This window comes from Rhineura floridana, chromosome 4 (assembly GCF_030035675.1).
Source record: "Rhineura floridana isolate rRhiFlo1 chromosome 4, rRhiFlo1.hap2, whole genome shotgun sequence".
NCBI classification, from domain to species: Eukaryota; Metazoa; Chordata; class Lepidosauria; order Squamata; family Rhineuridae; genus Rhineura; species Rhineura floridana.
Window position 1 is genome coordinate 159692119 of NC_084483.1, and position 22931 is coordinate 159715049.

Sequence of the window (22931 nt, forward strand, 5' to 3'; positions counted from 1 at the left end):
AGGACTTCTATGTCCTGGCTGTGGACTGCTGAAATTATTCTGCTTCTGCAGTTGTATCAGTCCTGGAAAGAACATGCCATCAAGGCCTGGCACTCCCTGGCCTCCAGGTATCGTTAGAGTTTCTAATCGCCTTCTAATCACTTCTAGTCACCTTGTCAGCAGCTCAAGGATCAGGCTGTAGGTCAGTTTAAGGGCTCGTCCAAATGACTATTTAATCAGCTATATGATTGCTTTGTGTCTTCATTAATTTTCCATGGTCCATATGACGTCGCCCGTTTTTGCGGATATTATAGCGTTTAAATCCGCATCTGCAGTATTGCAAAAAATGTGATTTCCTTTTTTTAAACCGGGAATCACCCGCTTCAACATAGTGCTAGGATGCAATACCCCGGACTTTAGCGATGTAGGTGGTTCATGGGGGGTCCTTGGCCATTTCCCCACACCCCTTCTGTCATCCAATCACTTTTGCGCATGTACACGAATGTCTGGGGGAAGAAGCCTGGGAAAAGTGAACCAATCAGGAGCGGAGCTGGGAAAAAGCGAGTACGGGTCCTCCCTGCTGCATGTGTGGGTGCAAAAAAAGCATTGTTTTTATATTGGCAAAGAGCGAACAAACAGGCTAGTGAGGACTGTCAAATGACAAAGCGCATATGGAAAACATGGATTATCAAGGTCAGTTTGGACGAGCCCTTAATCTAAGTATAGTTTGGTGTAACTGATTGGGGGCTTTGCTGAAAGTAGGGCCATTCCTACCATGACACACAGTCACACCCACACCATATATTTAAAGCACATTTATACCACTTTAGCAGTCATGCCTTCTCCCAAAGAATCATGGAAACTGTTGATTACCCCTCACATAGCAATAATTCTGAGCACCCTTATCAAAATACTATGCCCAGGATTCTGTGGGGGGAAGTCATGTGCTTAAAACATATGGTGTGTTGGATAACAATTCCAGGGGCATTTGTATATTCTGTGGTGGACACTGAATTATCTTAAACTGGCTGTAGGATGTAAGTGCCCCATAAAACCTTTTTTTAAAAAAAACACCAAGACTCGTGTTGTGCCCATAACATACATATGTGGAATTAAATCCCACTGAAACCAATTCTAATGATCAGGATATTGTACAAATCAGAACTCACTAAAAAGTTTTCAGTGAAGTGGAGAAATTTCAAATTCATTGTTTAAGAAATTTAATGAAACCTTTAAGAACACCAAGATTCTGGATTCTTAGATTTCTCTTCTAGTTCTGCTGATAACTGTGTATCCTTGGGTAATGGAAAACTCATTTAAGTATTGCTTGTTCAGTGCATGAAAATAACTTGCCTTTTTATTGTACGTTTTAATTAACTAATCATGGCTGTGAAGCATCACAAACGAGGTTGGTCTGTGGAATTGTTATGAAAAACATGATAATCACATATTCTAATACTCATAGTCTTTCATGCACGTCCAAATCACTCATACTTGCTATGTATTCATAGCATACTGTTGTGTTTCTCAAGTATATTGTTAGTTCAGTAAAAAAATCTTACAAAGTTTGGTTCTCAAAGTATTTGAGAAAATAAGGTGGTAGTGAAAAGCTATTTATTTTTTCTCATTCTCCCCTTCCTGCTTTGTGTAATATCTTGCCTGATGAAGCATTCCACAGAAGCTGAAAGCTTGTCACTATTTTGTGACAGTTTAGTTGGTCGTAATAAATATATTGTCCAACTGTGGATTTTGGAGTTGTTTTCTTTTGGACCAGCTTGGCTACCTTTTTTAGGAGGTATGTGAAGTCTTCCTCAGTGTGAGTTACGATTATCAGGAGGCCAAGAGCTGAACCAACTAGCAATGCAACTATAAGAACAGCAGCACCTTGCTGGTGGTAACATGATGCAGTCTTCTATTTCCAACAGCGGTGAAGCAGATGAATGTGATGGCTGTGGAGAAAGGCACAAGAATAAAATGCTTTCCTCTGTAAAACAAAACAAAACACTGTTTCTGGCCCAATGACATAGACTAGCGGTTCCCAAACTGTGCTTTGTGGACCATGAGCTTCATTCAGGTGGCCTGTGATGTGTCCACATGAAATATTCATATTGCTTTTTATTGTATTTTTGTTGCTTCTTTTTTTATTTTGTTGTATTACAGTTTGAATTCTATGGGATACAAATTGTAATACAGTAAAACACAATATAAGAAAAAATAAGCAATAAAATTTAAATATATTTATACCACCCTTCATCACGAGACTCCAGGGTGGTTTACAGCATAGAAAATAACAAACAATATATGCCAATAATTGACATAATATCTTTACCATACAAAAATTAAAGCAATTATCATAATAAGAAATATATAATAAAATACAAAATCTTAGATTCAGCTGTAAAACATAGTACAAATATAACACCAACAACAGTAAATAAGAAATAAGGTAGGGGAAAATCAGGAGCAGGGTACATAAAATACAAAAACAATGTACAAATACACCATCTATTGTATACAAAAGTAGTGCTTAATTCATTGCTCCTGCCCTTACAGAAAAGGGTAAACCTGACAGTTGAATACACACACAGAGAGATGTAGCTAATCTGCAACAACACTCCTCTCTTTTTTCAGGGTGCAGATGGGATTTTGCAAGTGTGAGGGCCACATCAGAAAGACACAAAGCTTGGAAGCAATTCGTTTCAAGTAACGAATTACTTGTAATTCATTACTTTTTTGAGGAATGAGTGGGTAATTCCTTTATATTTTAACTGTAATAGCACTAGGAGTAAGTTTATTACCTTTGTGGAGTAATTGTAATGTTTCCAGCATTACTTTTGGGCATTACTTGGGGGGCGGGAAGCAGGGGAAGTCTTCTGCTCCTCTGATTTGTAGAGGAAAATCATGTGCCTCAAACTGGGGTTCTGTGCAGCATCACTCTTCCCTTATGCTCTGTGGGTGGGTAGGAGGCGATGAGGGAGGAGGTGGAGAGTGAGATGGGGTGGGGTGGAGAAAACAGTTGTTTAAAAAAATGGATGGTGGTGGTGAAGAATGGAATGGAGGGGAAAAGGAGCCGGAGTGCAAGAACATGGATAAAGGAAGAGAAGGAGGCAGCAGCAGAATGGAGATAAAGAACTGTGGAGGAGGTGAAAGATGACAATGTGAGTGTGTGTGTGTATACTGTGTTTGCACTTGGCACACAAAGTGGCTTCCACCACCCTCTCTGGCTACTGTGCTGTATTTGCAGTATTTTAACTTTTTTGCATTTCAAGGGAAAATGTTTGCTTGAGTGTCCCTTAGTTGGTGGCAGGGCAGGGTCCGGGAGGTGGTTAAGTGAGAGAGATTATGCTTGCTTGCTGGCTGAGTGGGAGGGGGGTTGTACTTGGTTGACGTGCAAATATCTGAGTAGTGGCCTCTGCCTCCCTCCCCACCTCCCTGTTTTCATAAACTAAATGTAGTTCCTATTTTGAGCAGTACGATAAAACTATGAATTTAAAAATTAAGCAAATATTTATGATCTCCTCCTCATGGCAGCCCCAAACTAAATGGGGTAGGGAAACAGGAATGTGCACATAATGCTAAACTGTGGTTTAGTGTCATGTCCGTACCAGCTCAAGGGGATTTTAGCTAAACTGGTCACTTCTATCGTTGTCAGCCATTCTCTGCAACATCCATTTCTTCCCTCGTGTCATCTTAGAGTGACATAGCAAAGTGACAAAGTGGCAATGATGCTGCAATCTCACTATGCCCATGAAACCCCATCATCATCCAGCCAGTATAACTTGATAAGATTGTATTGAAACTGCCCAGGGCAAACTGAGCTGATGTCTTCTGCTTTATTTATATCCCATCTTTCTTCCAAGGAGTTCAGGGCAGCACATATTGTTCTCCTGTCCACTCTTTGAATTCAGTTAGGCTGAAAAGCTATAGCTGGCTCACAGTCACTCAGTGAGCTTCATAGGTAAGCAGGGATTTGAACCTTGGTCTCCCTTGTCCGCTCTAACCGCCACATTACACTGACTCCAGAAATGCATCCCTCCTCCCTTTGCTTGGAGAGTAACTCAGTAGCATGTTCTTTATACATGATATTGTTGGACAAGAGAATGTATCATACTGTTGTGAGTTTGGGGGTTGGAATGGATGATTCCTTTGGGTCCCCTTCTAGCCTCTGATTTGGAATCCTGTGCCTTGGGGGAGGAGCTGGCTCTGCTGGCTAGATTAGTTTCTTTTGTTAAGCTAATAGAGTGGCCAGTTTGCTAATGGGTCTTTCAAGTGCCTAGCAACTGGTGAATGGACCAGGAATATCCTTTGGTCATTTAAACTCTGCAGGAGAGCCTCCTGCCCCTCCTGGCGGCTAGCAGAAGTTTGTGCTTTGAGTGTTTTTAGAGTTGTCGGGAGAAAGGCTGGGAACTGGAGGCAGGCAGAGAGACTGCCACTCTGCACCATGGCTTTAGGATGCCTCCTGTAACCCTGATGGAAAAGCTGGATATTGGACTGCTGATGCCTTGAACCCCTCCATCCTAAGCTCAGGTTGGAATGTGTGTAAATAAACAAACCATATTTCATAAAGACACCACAGTCTCTGTTGACTTTCTTCCCAAAGGAAACCAAACCCTGGATGAGCACAGGGACCCCTGAAATTTCACCACTGGAAGATTGGGGAGGCGCACAACACTACTCTAATTAAAAAAAACTTATCTCACTTTTAAACAGCTTAGACATTAGTCATTGATTGTTACAAATGTACATAACTTACCTGAGAGCTTTTCATTGTTTATGGGAGCCTCCTGGATAGGGTTTTGTTTTGTTTTGTTTACATTCCTGTGAAACTAGTACTACTTGTGATGCTTGGGTAAACATGAGTATCTAGGAAACAGAGAAAACGGAGAATACGGATGTGACATCAAAAGTCTGAAAAACAAGTGAGCCTTTGGAAGTTGGTACAAAAATAAAAAATATCCATTATGCTCTATGGAACTGTGAGGCTCACACGGCAAAAAAAGAAAATAAAGAAAAGAAAAAAGCTGAAGGCTTTCCAAGTGTTTTATGGTTATTTAATATTTAGTCCATTGATGTCACAGGACCCATTCTTGTGCTGGGTGGGATGTCTAGGTAATTAGAAAATGAAATGGAAATAAAGATAGGGAATTTTAAAAATGCACATTTAAATTATTTATTTATTCGTTATTTATATCCCCCCTTTCAGGATACAAATCATTCAAGGTAGCTTACAAGTTAACATAAAGATACATGAATAAAATCACAGTAACAATATTAAAATATGACAGTTAATCAGGATCCTCCACACTGGACAGGTGGTGGAGATTGTACAGTCCTGCTGGGGCAGGCCCTAATGTCTTTTTTTGTTGTTGCCTGCCTTCTATTCACACAAGGCAGTTGGTCGTTGATGGCCCTGTGGGTGGAGAGGACAGTCAAGCTAGAATAGGTACAGGTCTTTGATATCTTATTCTCCTTCCTCGTTTGCTCTCCTGGTATCCTTCCCACGGGAATTGGTCGTAGGTGACCCTGTCTTGTGGGTGGGGAAATAGATAGTTTAGGTGGAGCAGGCCCTGATAATCTTCTTGTTCTCCTGGTATCCTCACAGGGCAGTTGGTGGTAGAAGGCTCTGTGGGTGAAGGAGGAGGGTCTGACTTGGTCTTCATCTGTCTCCATTTCTCACCCAGTATCCTTCACACGGAGCACTTGGTGACAGATGGCCCTAGGCTGCTACTGCTAGTATTTCTTGTAGGTTCTGTCCCCTGACAGCATATGCAAGGGGCACTGGGGGAGCAAGCCCTTCCCAGTCCTCAGATGGTCATAATGATCTTAAGAATACTATCAACAAGTGATACATGGAATCATTTGTATGCCAACACATCAGAGCTTGGAAGTAACTCGTTATTTTTAACGAGTTACTTGTAATTAGTTACAATTTTAAATAACGAGTGGGTAATTCCATTACATTTGGCAAGTAAAGGAACGACTAGTAATTTCCCTACTTTTCAGCTGCAACTTTAACGTTTCCACGTTAGGTTGGACGTTACGTTGGGGCAGGAACAAGGGGAAGTCAGCTCCTGGCTGTGACTGGTTAACACAAGACATGTGCCTCACACTGATTGGACCTCTGCGCAGACTCTCTCTTCCCTCATGATCTGTGTTAGGAGGCACGAGGGAAGAGGTGAATAGGCAGGGCCTGCTGCTAGCGTCTGAGAGGACAAAATGGACGCCGGAGGAAAAAGCCAGTTGAAGGACAACAGAGAAGGCAGCAGCAGAATGGCGAAGAGCTGTGGAGGTGAGTGACGATGATTTGTCTGTGTGTGTGTGTGTGTGTGTGTGTGTGTGTGTGTGTGTGCGCCCCGGTGTGTGTGTTTTCGGCTGGAGTCTCTGGTTTGGGGGGGCTCCGGCTCTCTGGCTACCACCCCTTAATCTCCGGACTCTCAGCTTCAATTTTAAAAAAAAAGTAAGTTTCTAGGTGGTCTAATTTCCGAGATATACACCAAAACGTAAACCCCCCACACAACTTTTTTTAAAACAGATCCATGCTCTAGCTACAACTCCCATCAGCCCAATCCAGTGGCCATGCTGGCTGGGGCTGATGGGAGTTGTAGTTTAAAAAAGTAACTTTCCAAAGCTCTGGCTGTAACCCCGCCCTTTCATGATTGTAGCCAATGACGCCAGAGTTGTGACTTGTTGATCCAGGCATGCCTAGGCTGAACGTCAGAATATGGTGGCTTTGAGTTTTTTGCAGTTTGCGTAAGTAATATGGCTTAATGTTTTTTTTCCTCTTCTGTCCAAGAGTCAGACCCTGGGCTATGAAATATGAAAGTATTTAATCCAATATCTGCTTTTCTGGGAGTAAAGCCATTTCTGGGAGTAAAGCATGTACCTGGAGTAAACCCCATTGAACTCCATTAGGACTTGCTTTTGAGTAGACATGGTTAGGATTGTGCTGTAAATTAATGAGACTTGTGAGTAAACATAGTGCAGACTTGTGTTTGTGTTATAAATCTCTCTCCCTCCAACCCTATTTTTAAAGAAATTAGGCAGGGTTTATCACAGTTTTTATTATGTAGGAAACTAATACTCATTTTTTTAACAAATGAATGAAGTTTATTTATTTATTTATTTTTATTTTTTGATTTATATCCCACCCTTCCTCCCAGTAGGAGCCCAGGGCAGCAAACAAAAGCACTAAAAACACTTTAAAAATCATAAAAACAGACTTTAAAATATATTAAAACAAAACATCTTTAAAAACATTTTTAAAAGCTTTAAAAACATTTTTTTTAAGAAAAAGTTTAAAAACATATTAAAAAGCAATTTCAACACAGACGCAGACTGGGATAAGGTCTCAACTTAAAGGACTTGTTAAAAGAACAAGTTCCTTATCACTTGAGGCTGCAGTTTTCCCTGGTTGAGTAAGCCCCATTGAATACATTGGGACTTGCTTCTGAGTAAACAAACATAGGATTGCACTATAAATATCTTTACAGGTTATATAAATAAACATATTTGATAGTCATGCTTATATAAATATTTTCATAGAATCATAGAATAGTAGAGTTGGAAGGGGCCTATAAGGCCATCAAGTCCAACCCCCTGCTCAATGAAGGAATCCAAATCAAAGCATTCCCGACAGATGGCTGTCCAGCTGCCTCTTGAATGCCTCCAGTGTCGGAGATCCCACTACCTCTCTAGTAATTAGTTCCATTTTTGTATGGCTCTAACAGTTAGGAAGCTTTTCCTGATGTCCAGTTGAAATCTGGCTTCTTGCAACTTGAGCCCATTATTCTGTGTCCTGCACTCTGGGATCATCGAGAAGGGATCCCGGCCCTCCTCTGTGTGGCAACCTTTCAAGTACTTGAAGAGTGCTATCATATCTCCCCTCAGTCTTCTCTTCTCCAGGTTAAATATGCCCAGTTCCTTCAGTCTCTCCTCATAGGGCGTTGTTTCCAGTCCCCTGATCATCCTTGTTGCCCTCTTTTGAACCTGTTCCAGTTTGTCTGCATCCTTCTTGAAGTGCAGAGACCAGAACTGGACACAGCACTCAAGAGGAGGCCTAACCAGTGCTGAATAGAGGGGAACTAATACTTCACATGATTTGGAAACTATACTTCTGTTAATGCAGCCTGATATAGCATTTGCCTTTTTTGCAGCCACATCACACTGTTGGCTCATATTCAGCTTGTGATCAACAACAATTCCAAGATCCTTCTTGCATGTCGTACTGCTGAGCCAAGTATCCCCCATCTTATAACTGTGCATTTGGTTTCTTTTTCCTAAGTGTAGAACTTTGCATTTATCCCTGTTGAATTTCATTCTGTTGTTTTCAGCCCAATGCTCCAGCCCATCAAGGTCCCTTTGAATTTTGTTTCTATCTTCCACGGTATTAGCTATGCCCCCCAATTTTGTATCATCTGCAAATTTGATAAGCATGCTCTGTACCTCCTCATCCAAGTTGTTAATAAAAATGTTGAAGAGCACTGGGGCCAGGACCGAGCCCTGTGGTACCCCACTCATTACTTCCACCCAGTTTTGTCATACTGTGTCCCTATAAGTATCCGATTTCACACTATGGTTGTACAATACTTCCTTTACATTTTAAGTATGCCTTGGGTAGTCATGGTTCTCCATTGTTTTCATCGTGAGGGGCAGATAGGCTGAGAGATGGTGAGTAGCCCATGGTCACCCACTACAGTTTATAGGTCATTTCCATTTGAAAAATTAATTAAAACAATTTACATGCAGGCAAAATTTATTAAGCGGATTCACACAATATGTGTAAAGCACATCCAACTCGCATTTAAAGCGCATGACTTCCCCTAAAGAATTCTGGGAAGTGTCATTTCTCCCTCACAGTTATAGTTCTCACCACTCTTAACAAACTGCAGTTCCCATGATTCTGTGGTAGGATTCATGTGCTTCAAATGGGTGTTGAATGTGCTTTAAAGGAATGGTGTGGATCTGCCCTAGGTATGATGTTCATTCAAGAGTGAATTGAAAAGAACAATTTTAAAAGATACTTCTTGCTCTTACTCATTTTTCAGACCTCTTTCTGAAGTAAAGGGTCAAATCTGTAAAAACATTTGGAGCAGCCACATTAAAAGATAAGGGCAGGGTATTCCAGGCAGGGGGTTGCCAACCCTGCTTGGATATGGATGTCTTTGCAGAAGAACCCTAGTCAAGGTTTACCAACAGCACAGTCCAAACTACATCTACTTAGAAGTCAGTCCTGTTGAGTTCTATGGGGCTTAATCCCTTAGTAAGTGTGTTTAGAATTGCAGCCTTCAGGAGCGTCCATCTTTACTCCCCAAAGCTCCCATCTAACATCTCCACAACACTAGGCTCCTTTGTCTCTGCTGTGGCCTTCTGGTGACTGCCCTAGCCTGAAGGCACTTAACCCTTCTTGCTGAAAGCAAGTAGGCTAGATTAAATGTTCCCTATCCAGGCTCATATATATAAAAGATAAAAGATAAACGGCATTTTGTCAAAAGTATTTTTGTCTACATTTTATACCTCATCCTTGGTTTTCCAAGCTTGGTATGGAATGCTTCTCATACAGAATTAATTTGAAATGCTGCATATTTATTATCATAATCATCATATTCAAAATAAAAAATATATGTACCGCCTTCAAGTTGATTCCAACTTATGGTGACCCTATGAATAGGGTTTTCATGAGGCTGAGAGGCAGTGACTGGCCCAAGGTCACTCAGTGAGCTTCATGGCTATGTGGGGATTTGAACCCTAGTCTCATTTTGTTCCCACAACAACCCTGTGAGATAGTAGGTTAGACTGGCCCAGGCAGGGTTATTTAGTGAGCAAAAATGATGCAAATAGGATCTCTTTTAATTGTGCTATTGACCTGCTTACTTCCACTCTGACTGGGGGATCTTGCAGCATGGGGAAGAGATGGGGGCACATCACAGCTGAAGTTCACCCATATAGGAGCATTATCTCTTGTTTATTACAGAGACGCCTGTTGCAGGTTTTGCTGCTGAGAGCAGCAGTCAGTTAGTGCGGCCACTTGAGTCACAGCTTGTTGATCCTGAGGAGGCAAAACTAGAAAGTGAGGTTCAGAAAGGAGGCCCTGTGCACGAGGAGGAGGAGGGCATGAAGCAGTGCCAGTTGCCCACAGCCACATCTGCAGAACAGCAAGTACCATGGTTTGGCTTTGAGAAAGCTTGTACATTTGTGAGCCAGAGTGGGAAAAATGTTGTACGATGCAATTACTGCCTTCCAAGGATCAAAACTCTGAGATCAGCTGTTTCCTCCTCATCCAATGTGAAGAAACATTTTGAGGTAAGCCTTTGTCATGCTGGTCCTCAAAGAGTGTCCATTGTCTATTTATGTTTAAATTGTGAAGTTCCTCTTCCATTTTTTCTTGGATTCATGCTTTGTTCTTCTTCCTCAGAGGGCACACCCTGAGAAGCTGAGAGCAATTGAAGAAGCAATAAAGGCAAGGAGACGTGGCCTTCCTGAACCAATGCATGACACCCCTCCTCCCAAAATGCTGAAGCAGCAGCAGACAACCCTTGAGAGGTGGGGATCTGGCAGGGAGCCTGTCACCCAGAGCAATCTCGACAGGAGAATCATTGATTTCATTGTAGAGGAGACATTACCACTTCAGACTGTGGACAAACCATCATTCATTAATCTGGTTCGCATTGGACTCCCCAAAGATCTCACCATCATATGTGCCAAGACTCTGAGAGACAGAATTGAGAAGAGAGCATGCCACATGAGAGAAACTCTTGCAAACCCAATGGGTGCTGTGGCATATATAGCAACCACTGCAGATTGTTGGACCAATGGCAAGAAGAGTTACTTTGGGATAACAGCCCACTGGATCAACCCAACTACCCTGAAACGTGAGGTCGGGGCCTTGGCTTGTAAGCGTCTGAAGGGGCGCCATACATACGATGTCCTTTCAAAAGCACTGCATGATGTACATGTGCAGTACAGGATCCACAACAAAGTTATGTGCACTACTACAGACAATGGCTCCAACTTTGTGAAAGCGTTCAGAGTTTTCATGGCCAAAGAACCAGTGGAAGCTGCAGGCACCAGTGACGATGATGGTGATAACCAGGAGGAGGAGGAGGCTGAGGTGGAGTTTGTGCCTATCTGTGAGATCCTGGACACAGGACCTGAGGCAGAGGAAGAAGCTGCAGACTCAGGAGAGGATTTTGTTTTACCACCACACCAGAGATGTGCTAGCCACACCCTCAACCTTGTGGCAACACAAGACATAGAGGCCATGCTTTCTGACTCCTCCAAAAGTAGTCTTCTTGGTCCTTTCAAGAAACAGTTTTGTTCCTTGATGGGAAAGTGCAGCAAGTTGTGGTCCAAGCAGAACCACTCAGCCCAGATTGCTGAGTATATCCATGCGCAATGTGGTGTGTATCTGAAGGTACCGAATAAGACCAGGTGGAATTCCACCTTTGATGCGTTGAAGCAACTACATGAGCTCCTGTCAACTGTGCCACTAAAAATGCATGCCATAATGGACTGCTGCTCCTTGTCCAGGATCACAGCTGCTGAGATTGAAGTGGTACAGGAATACACAGAGATTATGGAGCCACTAGCCCAGTCCCTAGATATCCTGCAATGGGAGAACGGCATGTTCATGGGGTATTTGCTACCAACGCTCTGCAATCTGGACCGCAAGTTAGAAGGACTGGAAAACAAACCTGAGAGGTACACATACTGTTTTCAGCTGCTGAGAGGTGTGCGCGAAGCCCTAAGAAAGCGGTTTGCAGCTATCTGGGAGGACAAGAGGCTTCTTCTGGCAGCCTGCCTACACCCTCGCTTCAAACTAGATTGACTGGAATCGTGTCAGGCCGCCACCCATACCAACAAGTAAGAACATTAGGGAAGCCCTTTGGGTGGATTACTCCAAGGGAAATGTTGTCTCAAGGGAGGCATCAGAGGGCTTAAGGTGGTAGGCAGGGGCTGGTCCTTTTCTTCCTGGGGCTCCTCATCACAACCTTGGGTTGCTGCAGGTAATCCTTAAGGGTCTGCTGTGCTGCCCCATGAGTGTGGTGACTTGGTCACCTTCCTACCTTCCATGTCATCATCCACAGGCTCAGGCTGGACCCTGAACCAGGGGACATGACAACCATCAGGAAATGAAGAGCAGATGATGGTTTCCTAACATATATGTGTTAACATATCCTCTCTCTTTCTTAGATACACAATGGAAGCCTTGCTGAAAGCTGAAATAAAGATGGGTGTACTTAATGAGGACAGTGATCAGTCTTCAGATAAAGACCAGGAAAGAGATGACTTAGAAGATGACTTCTTTAACTTTCTGCCCCAGGGCAAGAAGTCAGCAGTGGACACTGCTGAGGAGGAACTGGTGAGGTACCTGAGGTCTCCCAGCAGGGAAGTGTCATCACTCCATGGCTTTCCACGTGTGCTGCGGTGTTTTTTGCAGCACAACACAGGCATGCCTTCAAGCGCCGCAGTAGAACGCCTGTTCAGTACTGGTGGCAACGTAATGACTGTAAAAAGACATTCCTTGTCTGACATGCTCTTTGAGCATCTTGTTCTTTTGAGACATAACAGAAACATATTATAAAAGCATTTCAAGTGTAAAATTTGATTTCAAGAGTTGGGGTATCTTCATTGCTTGGGGGGATGTGAGATTCTGTTATGCCATTATGTTAATCTTATGGATAATTTTTTTTATTCTACTACCCCCTCTGTGTGTGTGTTTATTTTTAATATTGTTTTAGGCTTCTTAGATGTGCAGCAGCCAAGGCCAGCACCTTGTAGGAGTTTTTTTTAAAAAGTAACTGAAATGTAATTGTAGTGATTACTTTTGAGAAAAAGTAAAGTAATCAGTTACTTTCAGAGCAATTGTAATTGTAACGGTAATTACTACTTTTTGGGCCAAGTAATTGTAACTGTAATTTATTACTTTTTAAAAGTAATCTTCCAAGCTCTGCAACACATGGGATGGGCATACAGTTAGAAAATAAAAAGTATGGTTCTTCCAGCTTGCTAGTCATGTGGAAGAAAAAACTTTGGCAAGTACAACAGGAGTGAGGAAAGCTGTGCCTTCTGAAATCCCTCTCTTCTGCCCCAATTATTTCAAGCCTAGAAGCCCTGTCTTCTTGGTCAGCCTATTACTAGTATGCCACAAGAGTTAAATAAAAAATGAAAATGTATATGAAGTAGCAGGAGAACTGTAATGCCCTGGTCTATGGAGTAACCTGGAACCTTTCCTTTAATCAATGAGAACCTAAGCTTAAGGGGAGGAAAAAGGATGTTGCGGAGGATAAAAGGGAAGAGCTAGAAAGCCAAGATACAGAAGGAAGAGAAAGAAGGAAAAACAGAAACAGCTGGGGGGGGGGAGGAGAGGTAGAGATGCTAAGTTTTAGTCAGATAACCAACTGAGCTGTAGCACTCACAAGAGAAAAATTTAGAACTAGTGAAATACGTAGTGTGTTTGCATGTGCAGCAATAGGCTAGATATATCACAGGAGCTACTGGGCTGACAGCAGAGCTGGGCTGGCCGCATTGGATTAGTAGTTCTTGAGAGCAATACTTTCATGTAAGTGGGACAAAATACCACCTCAGGGACACATTTTCCCAAGCAAACCTTGTAATCTTCCTCTTCAGCCTGCCTCTTCCTCAGCTTATTCAGTTTTCTTTTTCTCAGAAAACCTTAATTATATAGCACACAGATAATTGGCAAATAGCACCTCTGGAAAGTATGTCTGCTTTTTAGTTGAATATATTTGCTTTGTACTGTACTTTTCTTAATTCTGATTGTTGTGCAGATTTTCATGTTATAGTATACTGTTTGTAAGCTTTTGATTTATTTTGTATTTTCCAGTTCCAAAGTTGTAAACCGGCAAGAGAACTTGGTTGATGGGCGGTATAGAAATGCTTCCAATACAAATGTCATAATCCTTGCTGTGAAATATGTGACAGTGCTTTGTCCCTGCACATCCCTACCCCATTAAACCACTGCAGGAACAATCAGAAGACAAATTAATAAAAGGGCCACTGTCCTCTTCCTGTCCATGACATGCGGTCATTAGGACAACAGACACATAGGGAGCACCTGTCTGCACTGCAGTTTCTATTTATCTGTTCCATGTGCCCTGGCTTTGATTCTGCAAGGAAGAATAAGTCAGACTGTTTGGCTAGCAGTGGCAATAGGTGGAGTGTTTCTATTCATTAAAAAAAAGGCTGTGCTTCCCACTGCCTATAATTGGAGCTTATTTGAAATAGGTAGCTGTGTAGCCACTAAGGTTCCTATTTCTGCAGTTCTATGTAGAAGACATTGCTATCACTTATGAAATGAAAAGAGGGTTGTTAAGCCAGTACATTGGGATGGGCAATCTTTTTTCTGTTGACGACAAGCTTCCCTCAGGGCCCACATACTGATGGTGAGTGAGACAGTAGTGAGAAGAGGGTGGGTCACCCTCTTTTCTTCTTCTGCCATCTGTTTCTCCCTATTTCCCCCATTTCTACCTGCATGAAATTAGGCCAGGCTGCATTTAATTTCATTTATTAAATTTTTACTATAGATAGTACTGTCAAGACAATTTATAACCAATAGAAATTACAAAATATGCTTCAGAAATAACACTACCATCTTTTAACAACTCAACTAAAAATATATTAACAAAATTTAAGAATTTATTTCACATACAGTATTTCAGTATCAACAAAATACAAAACAAAATCACCCCATCAATTACAAGAAATGTAATAGTTGCAAACGACGAAGGCAACATCAGCAAAAACATTAGAAAAACCCTCTCAGTGCCACAGTCGCAATCTAATCACATCACCTCCCAATGCCTGTTTTTTTTACAAAATAAAAAGTTGTGCTGCAATATGATAGTAGAAGTGCTCAATGTTTTACCCTATTGGGAAACTGTTGTTGGTTTGGAGAAGAGATTCAGAACAGAATTCATTCATTCATTGGTGATCACTTGTGGCCCAGTAAGATTGTCTTCCAAGATAAGGTCTTTAACAGTGGGTCCGTAAGCGACTGTGGAGGCCAATTCTGGATCCACACAGCCTCCCACAGTGATGACATAGGTTTCCAGATGGAAGATGGTCGCGATGAGGATTTGATGTGCCTTCGTCCATAGCACCTTTGATTTGCAATCACTAAGTGGTGACCCCACTGGACGCGGTAATCGAGTCAGGGAGAGAGATGAGGCAGACTATGTTTAGGGCCTTTTCTAACCCCTTCCCCATACGGGGTGAGCAAAGTGGATCCTGAATAGGACTGCTCAGTCATGGATATAGCTGCCAAACTACTCAACTGCTTCGGTCCTTGAGCCAGGACGACTGAGTCTGTATCCATTGCCAATGTGCCGGTCCATGACTAGGAGCTTCCGGATTTCACAGTCCTGCCCCCATCGACATTCTCCGATTGCCATGGGACTTGTGGTTTGGTTAGAAGACGCCTGTGCGTGAATTTGTTTTATGTGGGGAGACTGGCGCACAATGATCAACACACAATAATGATGATGGGGGAAGTGTTTTTCAAAAACCTCACCTATTACTGCTGCCCTTTAAGAAACAAAGATAGGCCTCTTTAGAAAACAACAGATCTGATCACTTTAAGAACAATCCCCTTGTCCAGAAGGCTTAACTTGAAGATAGGTTCAGGGAATTTAGCTACCCAACATCACCAATGAATCCACTAGTAAAACCCAGGGGTTCTGAATTCCTCTTCACCTGTTCTAAATATTAAGTACATTGGCTATTCATTTATTAGATATTATTTGAGTATGAGGTTTAAGGGAAAAAAACCCTGTTTATTAGGGTTGTTTATTAGGGTTGTCAATATAGGAATCAAATTGATTATATAATTGGTAGCAGAAGATGGAGAAGTTCCATACTTTCTGCAAAAACAAGACCAGGAGCAGACTGCGGTACAGATCATGAACTGGTCATATCAAAAATCAGAGTAAAGCTAAAGAAGACCAACAAAGCAATCATAATAACAAAATACAATTTAAATAACATCCCAGAAGCATATAAATATCAAATAAGGAACAGGTTTGAGGCTTTAAACTTAGTTGACAGAGAACCAGAAGAACTATGGAATGAAGTCAGAGACGTTATCAGGGAAGAATGCAAAAAGACAATACCTCTAGTTAAAAAGAAAGAAAGACCTCAACGGATGTCTGAAGAAGCTCTTAAAATGGTTAAGAGAGAGAAGGAAAGCAAAAGCAAAAGGAGATAGAAACACGGTCAGAACCCTAAATGCAACAATACAGCGACATAGGGACAAAGAGAACTATTACAATAGTTACTGTATAGAAATAGAAGAGGACAACAAAAAGGGTAGAACAAGAGCCCTATTCCAAAAGATTAGAGAAATGAAAGGGAAATTTAAACCACGAGTAGGGATGCTGAATAATCAACAGGGGAACACACTGAATGACAGAGATGAAATAAAAGGAAGATGGAAGCAATACACTGAAGAACTCTATAAAAGAGATGCCAGGATGACAGACTCATTCACGGAGGAACCATATGATGAAGAACCAGAAATTTTAAAATGCGAGGTGAAAGCTGCTCTTAACATACTTGGAAGAAACAAATCACCAGGAATAGATGGCATACCAATAGAGTTGCTACAAGCTACTGAGACTGAACCTGTCCAAAATTTGACAAAAATCTGTCAAGAAATATGGAAAACTAAACAATGACCCACAGACTGGAAGCGTTCCATATACATCCCAATTCCAAAGAAAGGGGATCTCAGGGAATGCAGTAATTATCGAACGATTGCCTTAATATCCCATGCAAGTAAGGTAATGCTCAGGATTCTACAACAAAGGCTCTTACCATATATGGAGCGAGAAATGCCAGACGTCCAAGCTGGATTTAGAAAGGGAAGAGTCACCAGAGATCATATCGCAAACATACGTTGGATAATGGAACGGAGCAAGGAATTTCACCCTGTGCTTTATAGATTACAGCAAAGCCTTTGACTGTGTAGATCATGAAAAACTATGGAATGCTTTAAAAGAAATGGGGGTGCCACAGCATTTGATTGTCCTGATGCGCAACCTATACTCTGCACAAGAGGCTACTATAAGGACAGAATATGGAGAAACCGATTGGTTCCCAATCGGAAAGGGTGTGAGACAGGGGTGTATTTTTTCACCCTATTTATTTAATCTGTACGCAAAACATATCATACGGAAAGAGGGATTGGAGCAAGATGAAGGAGATGTGAAAATTGGAGGGAGAAATAACAATAATTTAAGATATGCAGATGATACCATACTACTAGCAGAACCCACTGTTTCATTTGAAAAATGTTTTCAAATGAAACAAATGTGGACAAGGTACTGTCAACTGTGAAACCTACCACCTGTCTTCTTGATCCTTGCCCGTCATGGCTCTTAATGAGCTGTAAAGAGAAATTGGGCGAGGGGATCAAGGCAGTGGTAAATGCATCCTTGAACGAGGGTGTATTGCCATTAGCCCTCAAGGAGGCAATTATAAAACCTATTTTGAAAAAGCCCTCCTTGGATCCCCAAGACTTAAACAACTTTCGCCCAATTTCAAATCTACCATTCCTGGGCAAGGTCATTGAACGAGTGGTGGCCAATCAGCTGTCAGCGCATTTGGATGAAACGGATTATTTAGATCCATACCAATCGGGTTTCAGGACTGGACACGGAACTGAAACAGCCTTGGTCGCTCTAGTGGATGATATGAGGAGGGCATTAGATAGGGGAGAATTCACCTTTCTTGTCCTCCTGGATCTCTCAGCGGCTTTTGATACCGTCGACCACGGTATCTTGCTGGACCGTCTGGAGGGATTAGGAATAGGAGGCACAGTATTAAACTGGTTCCGTTCCTTTCTCTCCGATAGACAACAGCAGGTGGCATTGGGAGAGGTGGTTTCAGACCCTTGGCCTCTCAATTGTGGTGTGCCACAGGGCTCTATCCTCTCTCCCATGCTATCTAACATTTATGTAAAGCTGCTGGGAGCCATCATCAGGAGGTTTGGGCTGCAGTGCCACCAATATGCGGATGACACTCAGCTCTACCTCTCATTTAAGTCCTCACTAGAGTCAGCTGTGGAAACCATGTCCAAGTGCCTGGAATCCGTGAGTGGATGGATGGGAAGAAACAGGCTAAAGCTGAATCCTGATAAAACTGAAGTACTGCTCGTGGGAGACAAGGGAAGGTTGGGAAACATAGACCTGATACTTAATGGGGTAAGATTACCCCTGAAAGACCAGGTCCGCAGTCTTGGGGTGATCCTTGACTCCGGGCTGACTATGGAGGCCCAGGTTTCATCGGTGTGCCGAGCAGCTTGGGGTCAATTGCGTCTCATACGAAGGCTGCAACCCTACCTTCCTGTACATCAGCTCCCACTCGTAGTACACGCTCTGGTCACCTGTCGTTTAGATTACTGCAATGCGCTCTACGTGGGGTTACCCTTGAAAACAGTCTGGAAATTACAGCTGGTACAAAATACGGCGGCTCGTTTACTTACGAATAGCTGCCGTTATGATCATATTACTCCAGTGCTCTACAATCTACACTGGCTTCCAGTTGCTTTCCGGGCTCAATTCAAGGTGTTGGTATTAACCTTTAAAGCCCTGTACGGTGTCGGCCCAGTATATCTGATGGAGCACCTCCACCGTCACAAATTGAGCCACCCTACAAAATCTGCCACGCAGGGCCTTCTCTCAGTCCCACCAACTAAAGTGGCTAGGTTGGTGAGGACTCGAGAGAGAGCTTTTTCTGTGGCAGCCCCCTCAATTTGGAACTCCCTCCCAATAGATCTTCGTCATGCCCCTTCCCTGGATATATTTTGCCGGGGCCTGAAGACTTGGCTTTTTAATCAGGACTTCGCAACCTTTGAGACCTCTAAGGTGAATCAGCCTTGAACTAAAATGTTGATAAATCTATCATACTGTAAACTTTGTATTGTACTGTACTGACTATATTTATTGTATTTTATCGTGTTTTATTGTTCGCCGCCTAGAGTGGCCATCGGCCAGATATGCGGCTTATAAATTAAAGTTTATTATTTATTATTATTATTATTATGAAAGTTAAAGAGGAAAGAACAAACGCAGGACTACAGCTGAACGGCAAAAAGACTAAAGTGATGACAACAGAAGATTTATGTAAGTTTACAGCTGACAATGAGGACACTGAACTTGTCAAGGATTATCAATACCTTGGCACAGTCATTACCCAAAATGGAGACAATAGTCAAGAAATCAGACGAAGGCTAGGACTGGGGAGGGCAGCTGTGAGAGAACTAGAAAAGGTCCTCAAATGCAAAGATGTATCACTGAACACTAAAGTCAGGATCATTCAGACCATGGTATTCCCGATCTCTATGTATGGATGTGAAAGTTGGACAGTGAAAAAAGCGGGTAAGAAAAGAATCAACTCATTTGAAATGTGGTGTTGGAGGAGAGCTTTGTGGATACTATGGATTGTGAAAAAGACAAATATTTGGGTGTTAGAACAAATTAAACCAGAACTATCACTAGAAGCTAAAATGATGAAACTAAGCTTATCATACTTTGGACACATAATGAGAAGACATGATTCATTAGAAAAGATAATAATGCTGGGATAAACAGAAGGGAGCAGAAAAAGAGGAAGGCCAAACAAGAGAGGGATTGATGCCATAAAGGAAGCCACAGACCTGAACTTACAGGATCTGAACAGGGTGATATGCCATTGGAGGATGCTGATTCATAGGGTCGCCATAAGTCGTAGTTGACTTGAAGGCACATAACAACAGCACATCAGGGTTGCCAGATTCCTGTTTTTTTGAGGTATGTTCCTTGTTTGCTCCACAGCATTACAGTTCTTGCAGAACATTTTTTTTTCAGATAAAAAATTATCCATTTCTAATAATTTGTGTCTAACAAGTCCTTAAAACTGGAAAGTGATCTTTCTTCTTGCATTAGAAAAGAGGGTAATTCAGCATATGCTAATAGCTGCTCCCTCAGTAAACTATCACAGCCAGTTCTTACAAATTGTGAATTACAAGGGAGAGCTTCAGACAGAGAGCAATTATGAAAACTTGAGTACTAATTTTACTAGTTGAGCATTAATTTAAAATACGGTAAGCTTTGAATTCCAGCTTTTTGGCATTTTGAGCAGACTGTCCTTAACAATATGCCTTTCCCTTGAGATATTTCCTTTTAAAATACATATAGTAAAAGTGTCTCAGAGCATGGGCAAAGTGCCTGCCTTTCCTTTAGGAACATAGGAAGCTGCCTTATAGGTAGTCAAGACTCTCTGTCCGTCTATAGCTCAGTATTGTTTACCCTGACTGACAGTGACTTCTCCAGGATTTCAGACCAGGGCCTCTCCCAGTCCTATCTGGAGTTGCAGCGGATTGAACCTTGGCCCTCTGCATGCAAACCATATGCTCTATCACCGAGCCACAACCTGTTAAAAGTACTATTAACATCTATGAAATATTATCTGTAAACATAATTGCACACATCTTTATACACACACCACCTTCTATTCTGATACCGGGCCAGGCAAATACAATTGACCTGTGGGCAACCCTACGTAAAAACTTAGGGGAACACCTTTATTAGGACCAACCAATAAATGCCCAACCAAAATGTCACAAAATAGCAATTAAGATTTTGAGAGAACTTGAAAACTTGCTCACTATGTGGTAATATTTTAGTTGGTCCTAATAAAGATATTGCCCGACAACGAATTTTGGAGGACCCCCTTTTTTTCCTCATGGAGTAACAGGATTGCCTTTTGCATGCTAAGTAAAACTGTGGGCAAGAACCAACGTTTGAAAACAACTTAAACACAATTCTGGTCTTGTGGGCCTCTTGGCTCTTTCCTATATGCGGTAAGCTGGTATGGAAAAGTTGCACAGTCTTCCACACAAAGCAGGAAAACCCAGCTTAAGCCTCTAACTTCGCATTTAAGCACTAGGCCCTAGATCCGTTACTAAGATACACAAGCTGGGAAAGGGGGTGGGTGAAGAAAAGAAAGAAAAGGCAAATAGGGGCGCGTGCGTGCCCACGTGAACGTTTGGCGTAGAGCAAGACTTGAGCCCCTTGCGCTTGCGCAATTCTTCCTCGGCCGAGCCTTTCTGAGCCGAACCAGATACTCCCGCGCAGTTGCTGAAGTAAAAGCAAGAGCGGCAAGAGGCGCGGGAGGAAGGGTTGTGGAAATATCTCACGGCGCATGCGCGTCGAGGCCTAAGGCAGACAGAAGGGTGAGGAGGATTGGCAGTCTCGGTTTCGTGCCTCTCTTCCCCCCCTCCCCTCCCGGTTTAGCGGAGCCGGAAAGCGAGTGAAAGTAGAGGGAGACCCTCCGCTGGGCTGGGCGCTTTGAGGTGTCGCTCTTGGGCGAGTCGGAGCTGCCCGCGGGAGGTCCTTGAAGGAGGAGCTGTTCCTTTCGCTGCCGCCCGCCTCCTCCTCCCTCTCCCTCAAGCGCCTTCTCTTTCTGTCCCCGCCCGGGACTGAGTCCATTGGCTACAAAATGGCGGACGGGGAGCTGAATGTGGATAGTCTGATCACCAGGCTGCTGGAAGGTGAGTGCGTGTCCTTGGCGAGCTCGGGCACCTCGGGAGACTGGCAGTGGCGGAGTGTGAATGCCCGAGTTAAGAGGCGAGGGGGCATTTCTAAAACCTGGCAAGTAAAGTGCCTCCTTTTTCTCCCTCTTTTTCTTACCCCCGGCAATGGAGATGAGACGGTTTCTCCAGCTTTTTAAGGGAGATTTGAGGAGGAGAGGACACGTCTGTTATTATGCAAACGCATCTACTCTATCTTCGGGGGAAGTACCTGAGGAAAAAGTGTCGGTGTCGTCTTTAGTCTTATGAATGCCGTGCCGTAAGAACAGCCCTCGTTGCTCTCCCCCCCTCCAATGACTAATACAGGTGTAAACTCATTCAGGTGTTCCTTATTTTTGCCCTAATGGGTGTGTGGAAAGAGTGGTGGCAACCTTGGGTAAAGTTGTGAGCCTTTATCTCTTATTCTCTCCCCCCGCCGCCGCCTCCTCTCCTCCTCCTGAGAAATGATTTATGTGTTTCAAAACATGCAGAAATCCTTACACTAGACTTTGCATAGCCTTCCTTCGCTCTCTCCGCCACCACCTATCTCCATTTGCTTACATACTATGGATGAGGTACAAAAGCGTAGGTAGAAGTAGGAGGTTCCCCTTTTCAGTCCCCGCCGCCGCCAACCCTCTCCCGGCGCTGTCACTTCAGTCGCTGCCAGTATCGCTCTTCTGCCTTTATGGAGGGATCTTTATCCTATATCTTTTGATAATAGTTAAACACACAGCCCATAATTGTTTGCTTTCTCGGACATCTTTTTTGTTTAAAAATTCTAGTTGGCCCTCCTGCTTGGCGGGCAAAGATAACGTGCATCTAAATCAGGGTTGTATGACTACTACTTATCTTGGTTTTAAGCTGATTCTTTCAAACTCATTGTGCTTTACTATATTGAATGAGGGCTTAACTCGTAACTTTTCTCTCTCGCAGCTGTTGAGGTATATTTAGAAATCAATTCCATGTGTCTTTCCTACTTGGCTTTCTCTCTGTGTCTCTCTTGCTCCGTCACACACTCCTCTTGCCTTATCTAGTTTTATTTTCCTGAAGTCTTGCTTATTTTTTAATAGTTTCTGTAGTTCTAAGAATGTCTGTAAAACTTGGTGGTTTTTACATTGCAGCCTTGTGTTTAAATTAAACACAAGCCTGGTTGCTGTGAGTGAGAAGGAATTGCATGCAGGAGTGTGAGCAGACATGTGGAGGAGGGATGGAGTGCTCTGCCCCTCCTCTGTGCCTAGCATAGAAATGCACTAGACTGCTGCAGGAAAGAGAATTCTCTGTCCTCCTTCTGCCAGGCCCTAGCAGGCCAGTAAATTTTGATGTAGTTTCAAGGGTGTTGCATTATTTAAAATAGTTTAAAAACATGCAGTAAAAACACTGGTGGATT

At 42.7% G+C, this 22931-nt stretch overlaps 1 protein-coding gene and 1 long non-coding RNA gene across 3 annotated transcripts in view; one reads left to right on the top strand and one right to left on the bottom strand.

Annotated features, from left to right (window-relative positions):
• Positions 1 to 1338: 1338 nt before the first annotated feature.
• Positions 1339 to 21855, bottom strand: LOC133383724 (uncharacterized). Its single transcript, XR_009762399.1, has 3 exons — positions 21777 to 21855; positions 4733 to 4842; positions 1339 to 1928 (listed from the first exon to the last, which is right to left on the bottom strand). It is a non-coding gene; the product is annotated as an uncharacterized LOC133383724 (long non-coding RNA).
• Positions 21063 to 22931, top strand: part of PPP1CB (protein phosphatase 1 catalytic subunit beta) — a 44867-nt gene continuing 42998 nt past the window's right edge. The window contains exon 1 of one of the 2 annotated variants that reach the window (XM_061624952.1): positions 21063 to 21526. In XM_061624952.1, the coding sequence (XP_061480936.1) occupies positions 21475 to 21526 (52 nt within the window). In that variant the 5' untranslated portion in view covers positions 21063 to 21474. Of the gene's footprint in view, positions 21527 to 21571; positions 21627 to 22931 lie in introns of those variants that run through there. The other variant, XM_061624953.1, reaches the window with a different exon arrangement.